At 41.8% G+C, this 21,129-nt stretch overlaps 1 protein-coding gene across 7 annotated transcripts in view; it reads right to left on the bottom strand.

Annotated features, from left to right (window-relative positions):
• The window catches only part of SLC23A1 (solute carrier family 23 member 1), a 457,722-nt gene that overhangs the window by 66,753 nt on the left and 369,840 nt on the right, over window positions 1-21,129 (bottom strand). For all 7 annotated transcript variants that reach the window (XM_073652114.1, XM_073652111.1, XM_073652110.1 and 4 more), the window contains 2 exons: window positions 18,821-18,968; window positions 275-380 (listed from right to left, as the gene is read on the bottom strand). In XM_073652114.1, the coding sequence (XP_073508215.1) occupies window positions 275-380; window positions 18,821-18,968 (254 nt within the window). The remainder of the gene's footprint in view (window positions 1-274; window positions 381-18,820; window positions 18,969-21,129) is intronic.

Raw genomic sequence — 21,129 nt, forward strand, 5'->3', positions numbered from 1 at the left:
ATAATAGTATCCTGGACAGACAACCCAAGGTTTCTCTTATAGACCCAGGGTGTCTGTGTGAGAATATCTGTGACATACTGTAATCAAAGGTGTATGAAATACTTAAAAAACATTAATTTATTATGTAACTAATTAAATCAAATGAAATACTGTAGGATATGATATTACTAATAGTTACACTTGTTTATGTTAGGTGTCCCGAATTGTCAATGCAAAGCAAGGCTCACTCTACAAATAGTATTGTAGCTTTATATTATAGTACCAAGTATTTTACCTTTGTAATACCCAAAACACCTATATTTGGACTTGAAGAGGTAGAACCGTTTCCAGTTCCAAGCAATCCAGCCAAAACACAGCAAATTCCTTCAATAAATATTCCTCTGAAAAAAAAGTAAAATTACTTATTAGACTATCAACACATTTCTTGTCAGACCTACTTCTAAATGTTTGTTCTTATCAGATTAAGTACACATACCGCACTATTGCATAAAAAAACACTGTTCAGTTAGGTTATGTGCAGTATTTTTTAGGTTAGTGAACGAACAAAAGAAAAATTTAAATCAAATCAACATTTGATGTGACCACCCTTTGCATTCAAAACCACATCAGTTCTTCTAGATACACTTGCACACAATTTTTGAAGGAACCCGGCAGGAAGGTTGTTCAAAACATCTTGGAGAACTAACCACAGATCTTCTGTGGATGTCGGCTTCAGCAAATCCTTCTGTCTCTTCATATAATCCCAGACAGATTTGATGTTGAGATCCGGACTCTGTGGGGGTCATATCATCACATCCAGGACTCACTGATTTTCTTTATCATGAAGATAGTTCTTAATGACATTGTCAGTACCTTTGGGGTCATGGCCTGCTTCATAATAAATGTGGAGACAATCAGACACCTCACTAATGGTATTTCATGGTATTTGATGATGATGATTATTATTATTTATTATTATAGCGCCATTAATTCCATGCCGCTTTACATGTTTAAAAGGGGTATACGTAGCAAACAACAACTACAATAATTTGAAAAAAAACTAATCAGCGACTGGTACAGAAGGAGAGAGGACCCTGCCCGCAAGGGCTCACAATCTACAAGAGATGGGTGAGGATAGAGCTGGTCGTGCAGCGGTATGGTGGAGCGAGGGTTACTGCAGGTTGTAGGCTTGTCAGAAGAGGTGGGTTTTCAGGTTCCTTTTGAAGGTAGGTGAGAGTTTGATCATAGAATCATAGAATCATAGAATGGTAGAGTTGGAAGGGACCTCCTGGGTCATCTGGTCCAACCCCCTGCTCAAAGCAGGATTCACTAGATCATCTCAGACAGATGTCTGTCCAGCCTCTGTTTGAAGACGTCCATTGAAGGGGAACTCACCACCTCTCGTGGCAGCCTGTTCCACTCATTAATCACCCTAACTGTCAAAAAGTTTTTTCTAATATCTAATCTGTCTCCTCCCATTTAGTTTCATCCCATTGCTTCTAGTCTTTCCTTGTGCAAATGAGAATAAAGATGATCCTTCTACAATGTGACAGCCCTTGACATATTTGTAGACAGCTATTAAGTCTCCTCTCAGTCTTCTTTTTTGCAAGCTAAACATTCCCAAATCCTGCAACCGTTCCTCATAGGACATGGTTTGCAGACCAGTCACCATTCTGGTCGCTCTTCTCTGAACTTGCTCCAGTTTGTCTATGTCTTTTTTAAAATGTGGTGCCCAAAACTGTACACAGTATTCCAGATGAGGTCTGACCAAAGAGGAGTAAAGACCGATAATGACTTCACGTGATCTAGACTGTATGCTTCTGTTAATACATCCCAGAATTGTATTTGCCTTTTTTGCTGCTGCATCACACTGTTGACTCATGTTCAGTCTATGATCTATTAGTATACCTAAGTCTTTTTCACATGTACTGTTGCTTAGCTCTATTCCTCCCATTCTGTATATGCTTTTTTCATTTTTATTGCCCAGATGTAGTACTTTGCATTTTTCCCTGTTAAAAACCATTCTGTTGGTTGCTGCCCACTGCTCCAGTTTATTTAGGTCTTTTTGAATCCTCTCTTTCTCTTCTCTAGTATTAGCTATCCCTCCTAGCTTTGTGTCATCAGCAAATTTAATCAGTTTACCCTCAATTCCTTCATCTAAATCATTGATAAAGATGTTGAACAATACAGGTCCCAGGACGGAGCCCTGTGGTACCCCACTTGAGACATTCATCCAGCTGGATGTGAAGCCATTTACAACCACCCTTTGAGTCCGATCACTAAGCCAATTATGAATCCACCTAACAGTTGCCTGGTCCATTGCATACTTGGTCATTTTTTCAATAAGGATGGTGTGAGATACTTTGTCAAATGCTTTGCTGAAGTCAAGATATACTATATCTACAGCATTTCCCTGATCCACCCAGTCAGTGATTCTGTCATAGAAGGAAATTAAGTTAGTCTGACATGACTTGTTAGTTACAAACCCATGCTGACTCTGGTTAATCACTTCATTCTTATTCTGATGTGTTGGGGTAGAGAGTTCCAGAGTAGGAGGGATGCACGGGAGAAATCTTGTATGCGATTTTGGGAAGAGGAGATAAGAGGGGAGTAGAGAAGGAGATCTTGTGAGGATCAGAGGTTGCGTGCAGGTAAGTACTGGAGTCTCTGGGCAATGGGGAGCCAGTGAAGGGATTGACAGAGAGGAGAGGCCGGGGAATAGCGGGGGGACAGGTGGATCAGTCGGGCAGCAGAGTTTAGCATAGATTGGAGGGGTGCGAGAGTGGTAGAAGGGAGGCCACAGAGCAGGAGGTTGCAGTAGTCAAGATGATGAGGGCATGCACTAGTGTTTTTGCAGATTCATGGTTGAGGAATGTGCAGATCTGGGAAATATTTTTGAGCTGGAGTTGGCAGGAAGGGGAACGGGCTTGGATATGAGGTTTAAAGGAGAGATCAGAGTCAATGTTGAAGGAGAGATCAGAGTCAATGGTTACCCCAAGGCAACGAGCTTGCGGTACTGGCGAGAGTGGACAACCATTGATTTTGATAGATAGGTCAGGTGTAGGGGTTGAGCGACATGGTGGAAAGATGATGAATTCAGTTTTATCCATATTAAGTTTTAGGAATCTAGCAGAGAAGAAAGATGAAATAGCGGACAGGTAGTGTTGGATTCTGGTTAGTAAGGAGGTGACATCAGGTCCAGAGAGGTAGATCTGTGAGTCATCAGCATAGAGGTGATACTGAAAGCCGCGAGACTCTATGAGCTGTCCCAAGCCGAAGGAGTAGATGGAGAAGAGCAGGGTTCCTAGAACTGAGCTTTGGGGGACACTGACAGATAGGGGGTGAGGTGAGGTGGTGGTGTGTGAGTGAGAGACGCTGAATGTCCAATCTGTTAGGTATGAGGAGATTCAAGATAGGGCCAAGTCTGTGATGCCGAGAGATGAGAGAGTCTGTAGTAGGAGGGAATGGTCTACTGTGTCAAAGGCAGATGACAGGTCCAGAAGGAGAAGGAGAGAGTATTGTCACCTGGATTTGGCAGTCAGTAGGTTGTTGGTGACTTTAGTCAGGGCAGTTTCAGTAGAATAGTGTGGTCGGAAGCCAGATTGGAGGTGGTCAAAGAAGGAGCAGGAGGAGAGGTGGGAGGACAGCTCAAGATGGATGTGTTGTTCCAGTAGTTTTGAGGCATAGGGGGAGAAGTGATATGGGGCGATAGCTAGACAGAGAGGATGGGTCAAGGGATGGCTTTTTGCGGAAGGGTGTGATCGAGGCATGTTTGAGGCATGAGGGGAAGACACCAGTTGCTAGTGACAGGATGAAGAGGTGGGTTAGGGTTGGGATGAAGACTGCGGTAAAGTTTTGGATGAGGTGGGAAGGGATTGGGTCAAGTTCACAGGTGGTGAGATGTGACTTGGAGAGTAAAGAGGAAAGTTGATCTTCCGTGATGGCGGAGAAGCTGGTTTTGGAGAAGAGTTGAGTAGATATAAGGAGGGACTGTGGGGACTTATGACAAAAGCTTTGTCGGATGGTGTCAATCTTCAGCTTGAAGAATGAGGCAAAGTCTTCAGCTGAGATGAGTGGAGAGGGAGGAGGTGCTGGGGGATGGAGGAGAGAATAGAAAAGTACTGAATAGCTGTTTAGGGTTGTGATACAGGGAGGATATAAGAGATGAGAAGTAGGTTTGTTTGGCTGCAGTGAGTGTGGATCTGAAAGTAGTGAGGGCTTGTTTGAATGCGATGAAGCGCTCATCGGAGTGGGACCTTTTCCATCTCTGCTCAGCAGCCTGGGAAGCCTGTCTCAGTTCTTTAGTCAGGCTGGTGTGCCAGGGTTGCCTCTTGATTGTGAGAGCTTTGGTATGTATGAGGGGGGAGACCAATTCAAGAGCTGCAGCTGTTGTGGTGTTATATAAGGCAGCAGCAGCAGCAGCATCTGCATGATTAAGTATCTTCCTGTATTTATCAGCATTGAGTGCACCATTAAAGAAGCAATCCCATCGAAATTGTTATCCAATTAATATATTGCAGTCATCATATTATATGGCACAGTGTACTTACAATTGCTCATTTTGCCTTTCTACCCAGCTAATTCTTCTGTTTTCCATTAGGTTTATGACTTCACATGATTAAAAACTGACTACCTGAATTACTTCTAAGCTCTATATAGAAACAGGAGGTCAGTTTTCTCTGTATGACTAATAAGTCACTGCAAAAGTCCCTAAGTCCTTGGGACTTTTAGGGAGGAGCAGAGCAGCTGCGTCAGGAGTTGAAGAGGGGAATGATAAATGCAGGGACAAGAGACTGTTTGTTTCTACATAGAGCAGAGAAAAGAGAAGAACTTGCAAACATCCTTCACCATGTTTCACGGCTAAGTACAGACACTCATTATTGTACCACTCTCCTGCCTTCAGTTACAGCCAAATATTTCACATTTGACTCCTCAGTCCAGTGCACCTACTGCCATTTTTCTGTACCTTAGGTCTTATGTTTTCTTGCATAGTTGAGTAATTTGGCCTTGTTTCCATGCCTATTGTATGATTTTTGGCTGCAATTCTTAACTGAAGACCACATTTGGCCACACTTCGAATGCTAGATGGGTGTAGCTAGGTCCCATAGGTTGCTGCCAGTTTAGAGCTGAAGATGCTGCCTGACTTCTTCGATTTCAAAGCATGTTGTGGTTTATATGCTGCACTAAGTTTCCTTGGCTGACCACAGAGTATACTGTCCTCACCGTTGCTCTTTTCTTGGTATTCTGAATGCTGAGAAATACAGACAGATACTTATCCATCAAGCAATACCAATAGAGAGGTGTCTGATTTGCTCCAAATTTATTCTGCAGCAGAATGACTCAAAACAAAAAGCCAATGTCAATAAGAATTATCTTCAGTGTAAAGAAGAGCATGGATTACTGTAAGATTTTCTATATCATTCCAGATGTTGATGCTCCTTGAGAAAGCACTGTGTATGAAATGGGCATCGGGGAGGTCCTCACAATACACTATGGGTAAGCAGTAACATATTCTGATTACGATATCTGTGTTTGTTCATGACTGTGGTTATATATATATATATATATATATATATATATATATATATATATATATATATATATATATATATACACATATATATATATATATATATATATATATATATATATATACACAGTACAGACCAAAAGTTTGGACACACCTTCTCATTTAAAGATTTTTCTGTATTTTCATGACTTTGAAAATTGCACATTCACACTGAAGGCATCAAAACTATGAATTAACACATGTGGAATTATATACTTAACAAAAAAGTGTGAAACAACTGAAAATATGTCTTGTATTCTAGGTTCATCAAAGTAGCCACCTTTTGCTTTGATGACTGCTTTGCACACTCTTGGCATTCTCTTAATGAGCTTCAAGAGGTAGTCACCGCAAATGGTTTTCACTTCACAGGTGTGCCCTGTCAGGTTTAATAAGTGGGATTTCTTGCCTTATAAATGGGGTTGGGACCATCAGTTGTGTTGTGCAGAAGTCTGGTGGATACACAGCTGATAGTCCTACTGAATAGACTGTTAGAATTTGTATTATGGCAAGAAAAAAGCAGCTAAGTAAAGAAAAATGAGTGGCCATCATTACTTTAAGAAATGAAGGTCAGTCAGTCTGAAAAATTGGGCAAACTTTGAATGTGTCCCCAAGTGCAGTTGCAAAAACCATCAAGCGCTACAAAGAAACTGGCTCACATGAGGACCGCCCCAGGAAAGGAAGACCAAGAGTCACCTCTGCTTCTGAGGATAAGTTTATCCGAGTCACCAGCCTCAGAAATCGCAGGTTAACAGCAGCTCAGATTAGAGACCAGGTCAATGCCACACAGAGTTCTAGCAGCAGACACATCTCTACAACAACTGTTAAGAGGAGACTTTGTGCAGCAGGCCTTCATGGTAAAATAGCTGCTAGGAAACCACTGCTAAGAATAGGCAACAAGCAGAAGAGACTTGTTTGGGCTAAAGAACACAAGGAATGGACATTAGACCAGTGGAAATCTGTGCTTTGGTCTGATGAGTCCAAATTTGAGATCTTTGTTTCCAACCACCGTGTCTTTGTGCGAACGGATGGACTCTACATGCCTGGTTCCCACCATGAAGCATGGAGGAGAAGGGGTGATGGTGTGGGGGTGCTTTGCTGGTGACACTGTTGGGGATTTATTCAAAATTGAAGGCATACTGAACCAGCATGACTACCACAGCATCTTGCAGCAGCATGCTATTCCATCCGGTTTGCGCTTAGTTGGACCATCATTTATTTTTCAACAGGACAATGACCCCAAACCCACCTCCAGGCTGAGTAAGGGCTATTTGACCAAGAAGGAGAGTGATGGGATGCTATGCCAGATGACCTGGCCTCCACAGTCACCAGACCTGAACCCAATCGAGATGGTTTGGGGTGAGCTGGACCGCAGAGTGAAAGCAAAAGGGCCAATATGCTTGGTTACATGTATCAGCATTAAACTGGCTATATACAGTCATGGCCGAAAGTGTTGGTACCCTTGAAATTTTTCCAGAAAATGAAGCATTTCTCCCAGAAATTTATTGCAATTAGGCTATGTGGCCACGATGCAGAAATGCTCCGGATTTTCCTGAGCGTTTCTGCATCTGCCTGGCAGAAAAAAACGCATGCGGATTTTACATGCGTTTTTCCTGCCAGGGACAAGCGGAAGTGAAGTGTTTTTGCATGCACTTTTACTTTCCAATCGATTTTAGCATCACTTGGAAAGTGCTTGACAACTTGGTCACACTATATGCAACCGGCATGGATTTATATAGTGTGACCGTAAAAGAATGGTACCCGGGTTTGGAGAAGAGGAGACTCTCCTCTGGACCCGGGTGTTAGGTGTCAGTCTGTGGCTGGATTTGAAATGGGTCCAGAACCTTCTGTGGTCTCCCATTTTGGTCCAGCCAGGGCTGATGCTGCTCAGCATCATCATCAGCCCCAACACCTAGCTGGTCCACGAGACGTACAGATTGTCTCCTGTGTATTTGTACCTAGCAATGTTAAGCATAGGTTGCAGAGGGAGACAGAGCGTTTGGAGTCTAAGTCCAGGATTCGCCGCACTGAGCATGCCCGTGACCTGGCGGATCGTGATTGGTGGCTTGGCACCCACCTGACCCGGTGACCTGGCACCACCTGATTGGTCCACGGGTGGCATCACCAATGGCGCGTCGGTGGGCGGGGCTTAGTCTTAAAAGGCCCGTCCACAAACATGGCGGCGCACTCTGATCATTGAGCAGTGATGCGGTTGTGTGGACGACTGTGTTCCACGAGTAGTTTCTGTCAGGCAGGCTAGTTCCATAGAGGCAGACTAGTTCCATAGAGGCAGGTAGTTTCGTCTAGCAGTCTGGCTCAGCCAAAGGGGTCGCCTAACACCCCGAGCAGCCTGCAGACGTCCTATCCACGGCTATCGCCTGTCAGCCGTGTGGAGTAGTACCTTTCAGTCCGGTAGCACGCCGGCTGGAGGCACGTGTACCCGTCGGCGTAGTCACACACGCATCCTAGTGCCACCAGAGTAGTCCCTGTGCAGTAACAGGGCTACCGATAGTTTTCCTGTCGCACATCTCCCGTGCTGTCAACGGAGATTGAGCGAACCGCTATACCCGTTCCTGTGTGCAGTAACACGGAAGGGTTTATCATTTAAGTTGGTTGCTTTCCTTCTCACCCGGAAAGTGTTCGGCAGCAGTCCACCAGGCTGCATCTCGGACCCCGGGGTCGCAGTTGCGTTCCATTATATTAAAGTTGTTTGCAACCGCCCTCCTAACACCGGGTACCATAGTACCTGTAAAAAAAAAGAATAAAATAAAAAATATACATTATACTTACCTTCTGATGGCCCCCGGTGTCCTTATCCGATGCGTCTTGGCTTGAATTGCCGCTGCGGAAATGCTTAAAAAACGCATAGTGGGCACACAGCCTTACACATATTTTGTTATACACATGTTTATTTCTTTTGTGTGTATTGGAACAACACAAAAAACACAGGAAAAAAAGCAAGTTGGACATCATTTCGCACAAAACCCCAAAAATGGGCAGGACAAAATTGTTGGCATCCTCAACTTAACATTTGGTTGTACACCCTTTGGAATAAATAACTACAATCAATTGCTTCCAATAACCATCAACAAACTTCTTACACCTCTCAATTGGAATTTTGGACCACTCTTATTTTGCAAACTACTCCAGGTCTCTGATATTTGAAGGTGCCTTCTCCCAACAGCGATTTTAAGCTCTCTCCAGATGGTGTTCAATGGAATTTAGATCCAGACACATTGCTTACCACTTCAAAACTCTCCAGCGCTTTGTTTTCATCCATTTCTGGGAGCTTCTTGAAGTATGTTTGGGGTCATTGTCCTGCTGGAAGACCCATGACCTAGGACGCAAACACAGCTTTCTTACATTGGGCACTACCGACACTTTGGTAATCTTTAGATTTCATGATGCCTTGCACACAGTCAAGGCACCCAGTGCCAGAGGCAGCAAATCAACCCCAAAACATATTTGAACCTCCACCATATTTTATTGTAGGTACGTTCATTTCTTTGCAGGCCTCATTCCGTTTTTAGTAAACAGTAAAATGATGTGCTTTACCAAAAAGCTCTATCTTGGTCATCTGTCCACAAGATGCTTTCCCACAAGGATTTTGGCTTACTCACGTACATTTTGGCAAACATCAGTCTAGCTTTTTTATGTCTCTGTGTCAGCAGTGGGGTCCTCCTGAGTCTCCTGCCATAGTGTTTCTCATTTAATTCAAATATTGATGGATAGTTTGAGCTGACACTGATGCACCCTGAGCCTACAGGACAGCTTGAATTTCTTTGGAACTTGATTGTGGCTACTTATCCACCATCTTGACTATCCTGCGCTACAACCTTTCATCAATTTTTCTCTGCAGTCCATATCTAGGGAGATTAGCTTCAGCACCATGGGTTATAAATATCTTGATTATGCTGCGCACCGTGGACAATGGAACATCAAGATCTCTGGTGATGGACTTGAGATTGTTGATATTTTATAACAATTTTGGTTCACAAGTTCTCATACACTTCTCTTTTTTTTTCTGCTTTCCATGTCTAGTGTGGCACACACAGACAGACAATGCAAAGATTGAGTCAATTTCTCCCCTTTTTATCTGATTTCAGGCATGATTTTCATATTGCCCTTACTTGCCACAGGTGAGTTTGAATGAGCATCACTTGCTTGAAACAAAGTTGTTTACCCACAATTTTAGTAAGGTGCCAACAATTTTGTCCGGACCATTTTTGGGGTTGTGTGTAAAATTAAGTCCAATTTGTCTTGTTCCAATACACACAAAGGAAATAAACATGCATAACAAAACATGTGTAAGTGCAATAATTCTCTGGAGGAAATCCTTCATTTTGTAGAACAATTTCAAGGGTGCCAACATTTTTTGCCATGACTGTTTGTGGGAGCTGTTCTCTTACACGCTGTAGCTGATAATATTGCTCTTTAGTTCCACCCCATTTTTTACTTGATTTCCCTCTGAAACCCTATGTTTTTGCATTATTATATGTTTTTTAATCATCTTGATTTATATTTATATACAGTCATGGCCAAAAATGTCGGCATCCTTGAAATTATTCCAGAAATGAAGTATTTCTCCCAGAAAATGATTGCAATTACACATTTTGTTATACACATGTTTATTTCCTTTGTGTGAATTGGAACAACACAAAGAAACAGAAAAAAAGGCAAATTGAACATAGCTTCACACAACCCCAAAAATGGGCCAGACAAAATTGTTGGCACCCTTAACTTATTATTTGGTTTCACACCCTTTGGAATAAATAACTGCAATCAATCACTTCCTATAACCATCAACAAACTTCTTACACCTCTCTACTGAAGTTTTGGACTGCTCTTCTTTTGCAAACTGCTCCAGGTTTCTTATATTTAAAGGATGCCTTCTCCCAACAGCAATTTTAAGATTTCTCCACAGGTGTTCAATGTGATTTATATCCAGGCTCATTGCTGGCCACTTCAAAACTCTCCAGCGCTTCATTTCCATTCATTTCTGGGTGCATCTTGAAGTATGTTTAGGGTCAATGTCCTGCTGAAAGACTCATGACCTAGGATGCAAATGCAGCTTTCTGACACTGGGCATTATATTGCAATCCAAAATCCTTTGGTAGTCTTCAGATTTCATGATGCCTTGCACACAGTCAAGGCACCCAGTGCCAGAGGCAGCAAAACAACCCCAAAACATCTTTGAACCTCCACCATAATTTGACTTTAAGTACTGTGTTCTTTTCTCATTCCATTTTCGGTAAACAGTAGGGTCAGTGGGTGCTCTCGCCCACTGGCCTGGCTGTTTTTAGCAAGACAGCATGGCCAGGGTTCATCCCACTGAACGCCCATACTCCTTTCCTGTGGGCAGAATACTACTCAAACAACACAAGGGAAGCACACTACGGTAATAATTTATTGGATCACCAACAATCAATAGAATATAGTACAGTCCCAGAAAATACTAAAGATGGTGCACATCACAGAGCTTCACCCTTCCGCTGGCTTGTGGAATTAGAACATCTGCGACTTTGGGGTTTCCAGGGCATACTACCCCAACCAGTGGCATCCCACTTTTGGCAGACACCCACAGAGAGGAGGTAGCGGCAAGCTTAGGAAGCTGACAGAGTCCATTGAGGTATGTGGCCAGGTAACCCAACCTGGGTTCTCCAAACGTCTCCAAGAGTTCAGTGACAGGCAGTGGATTAAATCGGTATTCCCTCTGTTGGAGCCACGGTGCTTTGGCTGCTGTGCTCTAGTGTCTCTGAAAACAGAGGCAGATCCCCCTTTTATAGTCGACAGCTCTTATTCAGGCCATTATCCACAGGTTTGGGGGTAGGTGGGAGGAGATCATCTCTCATTGTTCGAGTGTTCAATTAACCTTCATATTTTGTTCTTCAATGATTGCAGAACAACAAACTACATGGACTGATGCAATAGGTAGTCAACAAGCATTCAGCAAACATCCATTCAACCTACAACAAGAGTCAATGTTCAGGCTCAAATGAACAATAGCTCATGTCCCTGGGCCTACTGAATAATACGTCTTGGATAATTAAGTATAAATGTGATGTAGTCACAGATGAGCTTTAACAAAAATCTATACCTTGCTCTCATCTGTTCACAATACACGTTCTCAGAAAGATTTTGGCCCTCCTTGGGTCTCCTGCCATAGCATTTCATTTCATTCAAATTTCGATGGATAGTTCGAACTGACATTGATGCACCCTCAGTCAGCAGGACAGCTTGAATTTCTTTGGAACTTGATTGGGGCAGCTTATCCACCATCTTGACTATCCTGCGTTGCAACCTTTCATCAATTTTTTTCTGCCGTCCACGTCCAGGGAGATTAGCTACAGTCTTATGGGTTGCAAACATATTGATTATTATACTTGATTTTATACTTGAGATTGTTGATATTGTTCAACAACTTTGTTTCTCAAGTCCTCAGACAGTTCTATTCTCCTCTTTAATTTATCAATGCTTAGTGTGTCTCACACAGACACACAATGCAAAGATTGTGTGTCAACTTCTCTCCTTTTATCTGGTTTCAGGCGTGATTTTAATATTGCCCACACCTGTTACTTGCCACAGGCGAGTTTGAACAAGTATCACATGCTTGAAACAAAGTTGTTTACCCACAATTTTGGAAAGGTGCCAACAATTTCTTCTGGACCAGTTTTGGGGTTTTGTGTGAAATCATATCCAATTTGACTTTTTTTCTCTGTTGTTTTTTGTTGCTCCAATACACAAAGGAAATACACATGTGTATAACAAAACGTTTAATTGCAATAATTTTCTGGGAGAAATACTTCATTTTCTGGAACAATTTCAATGGTGCCAACTTTTTCAGCCATGACTGTAGTTAACAGGCTTATAAAAACAAGTAATGGTCTAAGAATAATTTGTTACTCATATTTGATTTAGGCAGCACACATTAGTCAGTGAAAAAATCGTTCACCTGTACTGACCCATTGAATAACATTGGTCTGAGTGTGATCCATTTTTTTAACGGATAGCTCTCGGACCGAAAATACAGTCGTGTGCATGAAGCCCTTACCAGAAGAACTGGAGGAAACATTTCCCACCTGCTTGGTTATAATAACTATTCTACACCAGTTTATTTAACCATTACTTTTATTGTGATGTAAGTGTTATTGTATTAGTTGTGTTAGTTATTATATTTCTAACATGTTCAATTCTATCATGGCTCTAATGTGTTAATAGTTGGTATCAAAGAGGACCTTTAACCCCTTTTTTAAACGGCAATCTAGCTACATCATGATAAAGGGCTGACATGTTGAATAAACATAGTTTTTCTTTTTTTTACTTCTCATCTCCATTGTGAAGATATTGGCTTGTAAATGCTAATTTCCCTTTCAACAAGGGGATGTTAACCGATATACTTCTCTGGGTGTGTGTACATTTCCCCCAAAATGTGAACACTGTTTGTACGTCATATTATGACATGTCAGCTCAGGAGAGGAGAGCTGCATTGCGGGCATTATTCCCCAAGTCTTGGTTTAGCAGTGTGACCTGGTTAGACACATGAAGACCAGTTAGACCTGGTTAGACCAGTGTGAATGCCAGTTCTCATTTGTCTGGATGTATTTGCTTTTTGTTCCCCTGTATGGCGCTTCCTGCCTATGGTTGTGCAATGTCATACAGGTGAAAAAGTAAACACTCACAGAGAAGAATATCTGTTAATGACCCCTTGGGGCTTGTGCTAACGACCGTTTTATCAGTCTGAGTGCTATCCATCAAAAAATTGGATTCCACTCGGACTAATGTTATTCAATGAGGCAGTGTACATGACCAAATTTTTCCTCAGACCGAGTGCTCAGGGGAAAAAAATCGCAGTATGCATGAATTGCCTCCAAGAATTGGATAGTAAGAAAAATTAGGAGGAGAAAACAGCGCAATAGGTTTTATCCGAGGGAGATAAGAAAGTTAAATAAGGTTATGCTAACCTGATTTAGTTGTGTATATGTTACTGTAAAAGTCAGAAGGCCGGTAAAACCTAGGATTTACCGGTCAATCTGGACATTTACCGAGGCCGTCGGTAAAAGCTCAAAATGAAAAGTAAAATTGGACTTTTACCGGTGAAGTCTTTGTAAATCTTAACATTTCTCAACAGTGTTGGTAAAAGTCAGATGTATTCCATATAAACGAACGATTTTGGACTTTTACCTGGGCGAATTGGTAAATCTTTACATTTACCAGCATGTGTTGGTAAAAGTAACTTTGAGTCACAGAATTCTGACTCTTGCCAGCAGATGATGGTGGTAAAAGTTAACTAAACGCAATTTCCGACTCTGATGAAGGCCTTAATCGTTAGAAATATTTTTATTCTTCAAAATGCAAATGCAAATGAACAAATACAAATAGGAAAATGCAAATAGAAAACATTTATGTAGGAAAATACTTCTCAAAAATGACAAATTACCGCAAATACAAGAATAACGCAACTTCAAAACTATGTAATTCTGAATTCAAATAGGAAACATTTATGTAGGAAAATACTTCTCAAAAATGTCAAATTAACGCAAATACAAGAATAACGCAACTTCAAAACTATGTAATTCTGTAATTGTGACTAGGGATAAGCGGATAGATCCGTCCAGACCCGTTATCCGAGCGGATAACGGGCTGTACGGATACGGATAATCCCGATATCTGTCGGATATATCCGTGCCTTCCGATAATGCATGTTTCATGCATCATCAGAAGGCATGGATGGTGCGAGTGTGAAGGGCAGACAGGTATAAAGCTAAATTGCTACTTACCGGAGGTTTCCCAGGTCTCGTCGTCCGTGTTCTCCTTCCGGGTCACATGACTGCATAAGTCACCACGCAAGTGACGCATGCGTAAGTCATGTGACACAACTCGTGTCACATGAATTATGCACCTGTCACTTTCGTGGTGACGTATGCAGTCATGTGACCCGGAAGAAGGAGGATGCGGCCGGCTGACGAGACCTGGGAAGCCTCTGGTAGCCTCCGGTAAGTAGTGATCTTTAAGTGGCGGAGAAGGGGGGTCCGGCCAGAGGGCGGGATGACCCTAGTGGGCGGGGAGTTCCTACTGCATTTAGGATCCCAGCGGTAGTCCCCACTTGGTAGAAGTCATCTTCTTTTTTTATAATAATCGCAATGATCGACTTAGGGTCCATTTTTGAACGGTCGACGTTTGGAATTCTGATTCTGATGTTCTGTCCAATGTTAGGTTCGGGTAATTTTTGACTGGAACATTTCAACATTTTCTTGGCCTGTGTTTCAAGTTCTTCTCTTGCAGCTTTTCGAACTCTTCTGACCGCACCAATTCTTCTATTGATTGTATGCGAAATCAAAACATCAGGTTGCGATCATCATGAAGTTCTCCATCTTTCTTAGAAGGCTTTAACTCGACACTTTTTTCTTTTAGGTCTTCATTATTCTTGGATGGCAAAATTGGTGGAGTTTCATATGCTGTTAAGGTGTGCGGACAGTTGGATAAGTCCAAAGCTTCTCCTTCCGTTGTGAACAGCTGGTGACAGTTGGATTCATCCGAAGCTTCTGCTGCTGTCGGTGCTGATGTGTGATGAAAGATAGATTCATCTGACCCTTCGGCTTCTGTTGGTGATGTCGGATCACTAGGTTCCTCTTGCAAACCAACAAACATTTTTTCAAGATCTTCTTCTGAAGAGAGATTTCTGATCCCATCACTAGGAATTTTGGAGGTAGCTAGACCCATCTGCATTGTTACTCCGAACATAGCTTCATAGGGCGAGCATTTTATTCCCTCATGGTATGCTCTATTTTTCATTGCTTGTACAAAGCGAAGGCCCTCAGACCACTTGGGTGTCTTATTTGTTTCCATCCACGTTGACAACATGTTTTCAATGTCTTGATTTGCTTTTTCCACGGAGCCTTGGGACTGGCTGTGTCTTGGTTTACCATGCACTATTTTCATATCAGGCCACATCGCGCACAAACTCTGTATGACCTTGCTACAAAATTCCCTCCCATTATCAGAATGCAGAATACACGGGGCACCAAAAGTGGAAAAAATGTCAAGGAGGTGGTACGCAACCTCTTCTGCTCTTTTAGTGCATAAAGCACGTAGAATAACAAATTTAGTGACGTGGTCTTGATAGACGAATATGAACTTGAAATCATTATCACAATTGGATTGCATGTCAATGAGATCGACTTGAGCACGAGAATTAATTTCACTGTGTAGGATGGGTTTCACAACAAGGCCTTTTTTGGTAATCTTCTGTTTTGTCTGGCATGGCTGGCAGAGTCGCAGATAAATAACTATTGACTCCGTTGTGACATTTTTGAACTTACGGTTCACTTCCTTTAGGATCCTGGTCCGCCCTCCGTGGCCGGTACTGATGTGCACATTATGAATGACACTAAAGAGTTCTGCACACCGAACGTAATGCAACACGTTGTCTTTTTCACACGAGATTGATGCAATTAACTTTTCATCACTTCCGACGGTCATGATGTCGTACCTCTTCAAACGCCTGTAGTGAATACTCTGTTTAGGTACCGCCACCTTAGCCTCCTTCACTTCTTTCAATATATTCTCGTATTTATCGTCCGTGAGATAAAAATTATTATCTCGCTTTTTCTCCACCACTTCATTCAAGAGCTCCGAAAAACGATCTTTCATTTCCTCACTCATGATCTGACAATCAGCTAGTGCCTGTGCAGCTTTAACAGGCAGTCGGCTATGCAGCTTTGAGCAGTATGTGCAGCTTGCAAAACACTCAGGCAGTCGTCCAGCATGAGGATGAGGACACAAACAGGAAGTACGCCCATTTACCCACACTGCTTGGCAAGAATCCCATGTTCTTTTGTAATAGGGTTACTCAGCATTGTGTGAAAGACTGTACAACAGCACCATCTACTGGTCTAACACTGCCATTGATGAGTTAGTGATTTTCTTCAGGCAGTGATTGGGCAGCAATCTAAGAAGAGAACCCCAGGAAACTAGGACTTGAGGCAGGAGCTATTTTAGGGAGAGTGAGAGGACTGGTGCTGTGCTGACTAGACTGAGCCCAGACAGGGCTGTTGCGTTGTTTCCTTCCAGCCTTTTCTGGGAATGCGCTGTCTTCCTATTCCCCTGATCAGAGACTACGGTGCTCGGGTGGAACAGACCGTTCATGGCACCCAGCAACTCCGGCTCAGTGGTTATCTGCATATCTTCTGGTTCTACCACATTGGCGAGGCAACGGTAAATCGTGTGAGCGGTGTTAGCGTCCACCTTGCAAGGGGCCCTTGGAAAGACTTTGGACTCTGCGCTCTACAGGAAGCTAAGTACAGGACAATTTATACACTACTACACCGGCAGCGTGTGTACTTCTTGTAACTTTTTGTGAGAGGGTGCTGCGGAACACTGATACCCTAAGATTCATAGGACATTCTCTTTTGCATATTTTAGTGTGGGGTTAGTGGTTGTATGTTAGCGGGAAGTGGGCACTTTTTGTATGATCGGAACAATAATCATAGGATAGTCAGGATTGACATCTGTATATATAGAACGTACATACGTTAAAGATAGTCAGGATTGACATCTGTATATATAGAACGTACATACGTTACAGGGTAGCAGATACCTTACAGGGTAGCAGATTTTGTTCATTGTTATTACCATATTTTCCCCATTTACTCTTATTACATTTATAAAAACTTTGAACACTGTGTCCTCCATTTCCTCGCCGTATCTGCCTAATCAGACACCTTTCCCGCTGTGTCCTCCATTTCCTCGCCGTATCTGCCTAATCAGACACCTTTCCCGCGGTGGCTTACACTTTTTATTACACCCTTCTCAGCTACATTTACCAACTGCGCTTACACCCTTCTCAGCTACATTTTAATGTGCACATTTACCAACTGCGCTTACACCCTTCTCAGCTACATTTTAATGTGCACATTTACCAACTGCGCTTACACCCTTCTCAGCTACATTTACCAAAAAGCCGTGGTAAATGTGCACATTTACCAACTACGCTTGGTTAAAGTCAGATGTTCCATCTTCACACCTGATATTTCTGACTTTTACCACGCTCGACGGTAAATGTTAACATTTATCAAGACTTCACAGGTAAAAGTCCAATTTTACTTTTCATTTTGAGCTTTTACCGACGGCCTCGGTAAATGTCCAGATTGACCGACAATTCCTAGGTTTTACCGGCCTTCTGACTTTTACAGTAACATATACACAACATTTCCATAACTTATAAATCCAGCTGCTGCAGGTCCAACTGGTCATCAGACAGGGAAATCACAGATATGGAGAAATTGTGGATAATCTGCGCTGCTGGTATCACATACAATGATTTTCTTGTCCTGATGATGAAGTCTGTAATACTTCGAAACGCATCGACTGAATAAAGAAAAATCGCAAATACTTTCTATCTGAACTTAGATCTATTATATGTGATACCAGCAGCGCAGAATATTTGCAAATTCTCCTTATCCAAGAATTGGATGGCACTCGGCCATTCAAGACTATGGGTCTGTGAAAAAAATTGGAATGCACTCGGATGAAATCTGCATGCGGTACGATTTTCACAGATGGACATAATGGAAAAGATGGAGCAACTTTTTTTATTATTATTATTTTATTTATTTTACTCACTTATATAGCGCCATTAATACCACAGCGCTCTACAGATATTATTGTTCTCCACATCTGAGAAAAATGGATCCCACTCTGATCAAACTCTGATTAGAGTCTGCGTAGTATAATCAGACTTTTTTTTCTCAGATGGAGAAAATACGGTCTTGTGAACCCAGCCTTAGCTGAAGGGGAAATTAGAAACTAATCTTAAAAAGCTAATTTTTTATGAGAAATAAAAAAAGAAAACTTTACGTTTTGTTCAGCACGCCAGCTCCTTTGCCAAGTTGTAGCTAGTTTACCATGTAAAAAGTTGTATAAGGTCTGTTATTATTCTTCTAAGCCCAAGAAAGGACAATCCTTCAGCCATTGTTCTACTAAGCACTACAGCATTAGTCTGGGGTTTGCTGAGTTTAGCTTTTTCAGGGGCATCAAGATTATAAATTCACAACATTTAATTGAATTAATTGTAAAATACACGAATAAAAATAAAAAACACTAAAATTCCAATTAAATATGTTGAGAAAAGAAATGTCTTCCCACACATATTCACTAAAAGAAAATTGTTTTGGGTATAATGACTAATGTCTTGGTCCTGCAATGAATAAAAAAGTTTATATACTGTCAGAACATATTACTTCTATTTACTACAATAGCTTATACTTACATACATACCTATTAATAGCATGAATAGGTGGAGGGGGTGCACCCGATAATCTTGCACATGCATAATAATCACCCATGGATTCAATAATTCCTGCTAGTGTAGCACTGAACATGCCTAAAACACCAGCGACAGTAATAGTAGGCAGTCCCCACTGACCTAATTTTGTTAAAAGAAGACCATTATTAATATTATTGTTTATTTTTTTTTTTTAAACAAACCCGTCACATTGAAAATGCAATCTAGTGTGTGGTTTTAGTCACAGCTGTCTCTGTTTTCAAACTCATAAAGGAAGTGCTGTCAATTACCACGCAAGACCACCCACTTGATTAAATAGCTTATAATAAGTCAAGATTTAAATTAATAAAACACAAGATATTTGGGATCTTTTTTTTCCCAAAACTTTATCTCAATCTGTTCAGCTCTTAATATGATGCTTAGGGAGTGACTATGTGTTCAGCATGTTTCCTTTATGTATAGTTTTTATCAAATGCTCATTGCTGAATACTTTTATTATTAATATCGTACAAAGATATAGTACATTAGTGATGAGTGACCCTGCTCGCCACCTCTCGATACTTGATCTAACATCAGGGTGCTCGAGCACACTCAGTACTCGATCGAGTATCTCTGGTGCTTGAGCACATGCTCGAGTCCCCATCCCGCATGTTTCACAGCTGTTTTTCAGCCACTAAACATGCGGGGATTGCCTATCAATTGCTCTAATGCCGTAGCCATGTTGCCTACTAGCATTACTGTGATTGGCCAGCGGCATCACGTCATTGGGTGTATATAAGACCGGTAACACAATGGTTGCCACACTGTACCCCGGAAACGGAGTGGGGAGAGTTACTGGAGAAAGGAAGTTTGCATTACAGCCATCTAGGCAGGGTTTATATTGCTTTATAGTCCTTGCTGCTGAAACCTATAACCAAATAGTCCTTTTCATGGCTACATCTATTCTATTCAATATAAATACCGCTGTTAGCGGTATTTAGTGTAGCGATGGCTACTGGAGAAGGGATAGTAGTGCATTACAGGCCTATAGTCGGGGTATATAGCCTTTCAGTCCTTAATGCTGAAACCTAAAGCCAAATAGTTTTTTCAGGGCTACAACTATTGTATTCAATATAAATACTGCAGTTACTGTAGCTGTATCTAGTGTAGGGATAGCTGCTGGAAAAGGGATGGTAGTGCATTAAAGGCCTATAGTCAGGGTTTATAGCCATACAGTCCTTTCTGCTGAAACCTATAACCAAATACTCCTTTTCAGGGTTACATCTATTTTATTCAATATAAATACCACTGTTAGCTGTATTTAGTATAGGGATAGCTGCTAGAGAAGGGATAGTAGTGCATTACAGGCCTATAGTCGGGGTTTAAAGCCTTACAGTCCTTGCTGCTGAAACCTAAAACCAAAACTTTATGTATTATTATTTATGTATAGGGCTTTATGTATTCTTTTCAATATAAATTCTGCTGTTAGCTGTATTTAGTGTAAGAATAGCTGCTGGAGAAGGGATAGTAGTGCATTACAGGACTATAGTCAGAGTTTATATTGCCTTACAGTCCTTTTGCAGAACCCTTTAACCAAAATCCTTATCAGGGCTAAATCTATTCTATTCAAGATAAATACGTCAGTTAGCTATGTTTAGTGTAGGGATAGCTGCTGGAGGAGGGATAGTTTTGGATTAGAGGCATATAGTCAGGGTTTATTGCATTACAGTCCTTTTATAGCAGAAATCCCCAACCTTGAGAGCCAGTCTGAGAGAGGGTCACGAGCCACATCCAACTCCTGCCCCACTCACAGCAGTGACAGCCAGAGTCCCCTTTTACTGGTATAATGACAGCCAAAGCTTTTTCACTGAAATCACGCCAACGCAGTATGCCAAGCTCCAGGGTTTCCTATTTTACCCCCATTCAGATCTGCTCTTCTGTGCAGGGCTACACACAAAAGTCACCATCTTCTTGGCAGCTTCCCAGGTTGGGTCAGTGAGCTAGGTCTCATGGATAAGCATGTTTGTTTTGCTCCCTCAGCAGGCACAGTTTCACCTGGCCCACAGCCTCGGCCTCTACGTGCACCATCAGCAGCACGTTCACTTCCCTGTCCCTTACCACATGCATTTTACATTTTAAATTAGGTGTATAATATATGCCTGCAAAGTCTCCAGTATTAATAAAGAAAATAAAATAGGTAGCCCTCAAAAGAAATTGTGAATGAGAGCCACCTGCTTACCCTCTGAAAATTTTGAGCGAGGGCCACATGGTGACTTTGTAAAAATTTTGTGCGAGTCCCGTCTGTTTACCCTCTTAGAATTTT

This window comes from Phyllobates terribilis, unplaced genomic scaffold (genome assembly GCF_046119375.1).
Source record: "Phyllobates terribilis strain yellow unplaced genomic scaffold, ASM4611937v1 Scaffold_11__3_contigs__length_659146591, whole genome shotgun sequence".
Taxonomy (NCBI): domain Eukaryota; kingdom Metazoa; phylum Chordata; class Amphibia; order Anura; family Dendrobatidae; genus Phyllobates; species Phyllobates terribilis.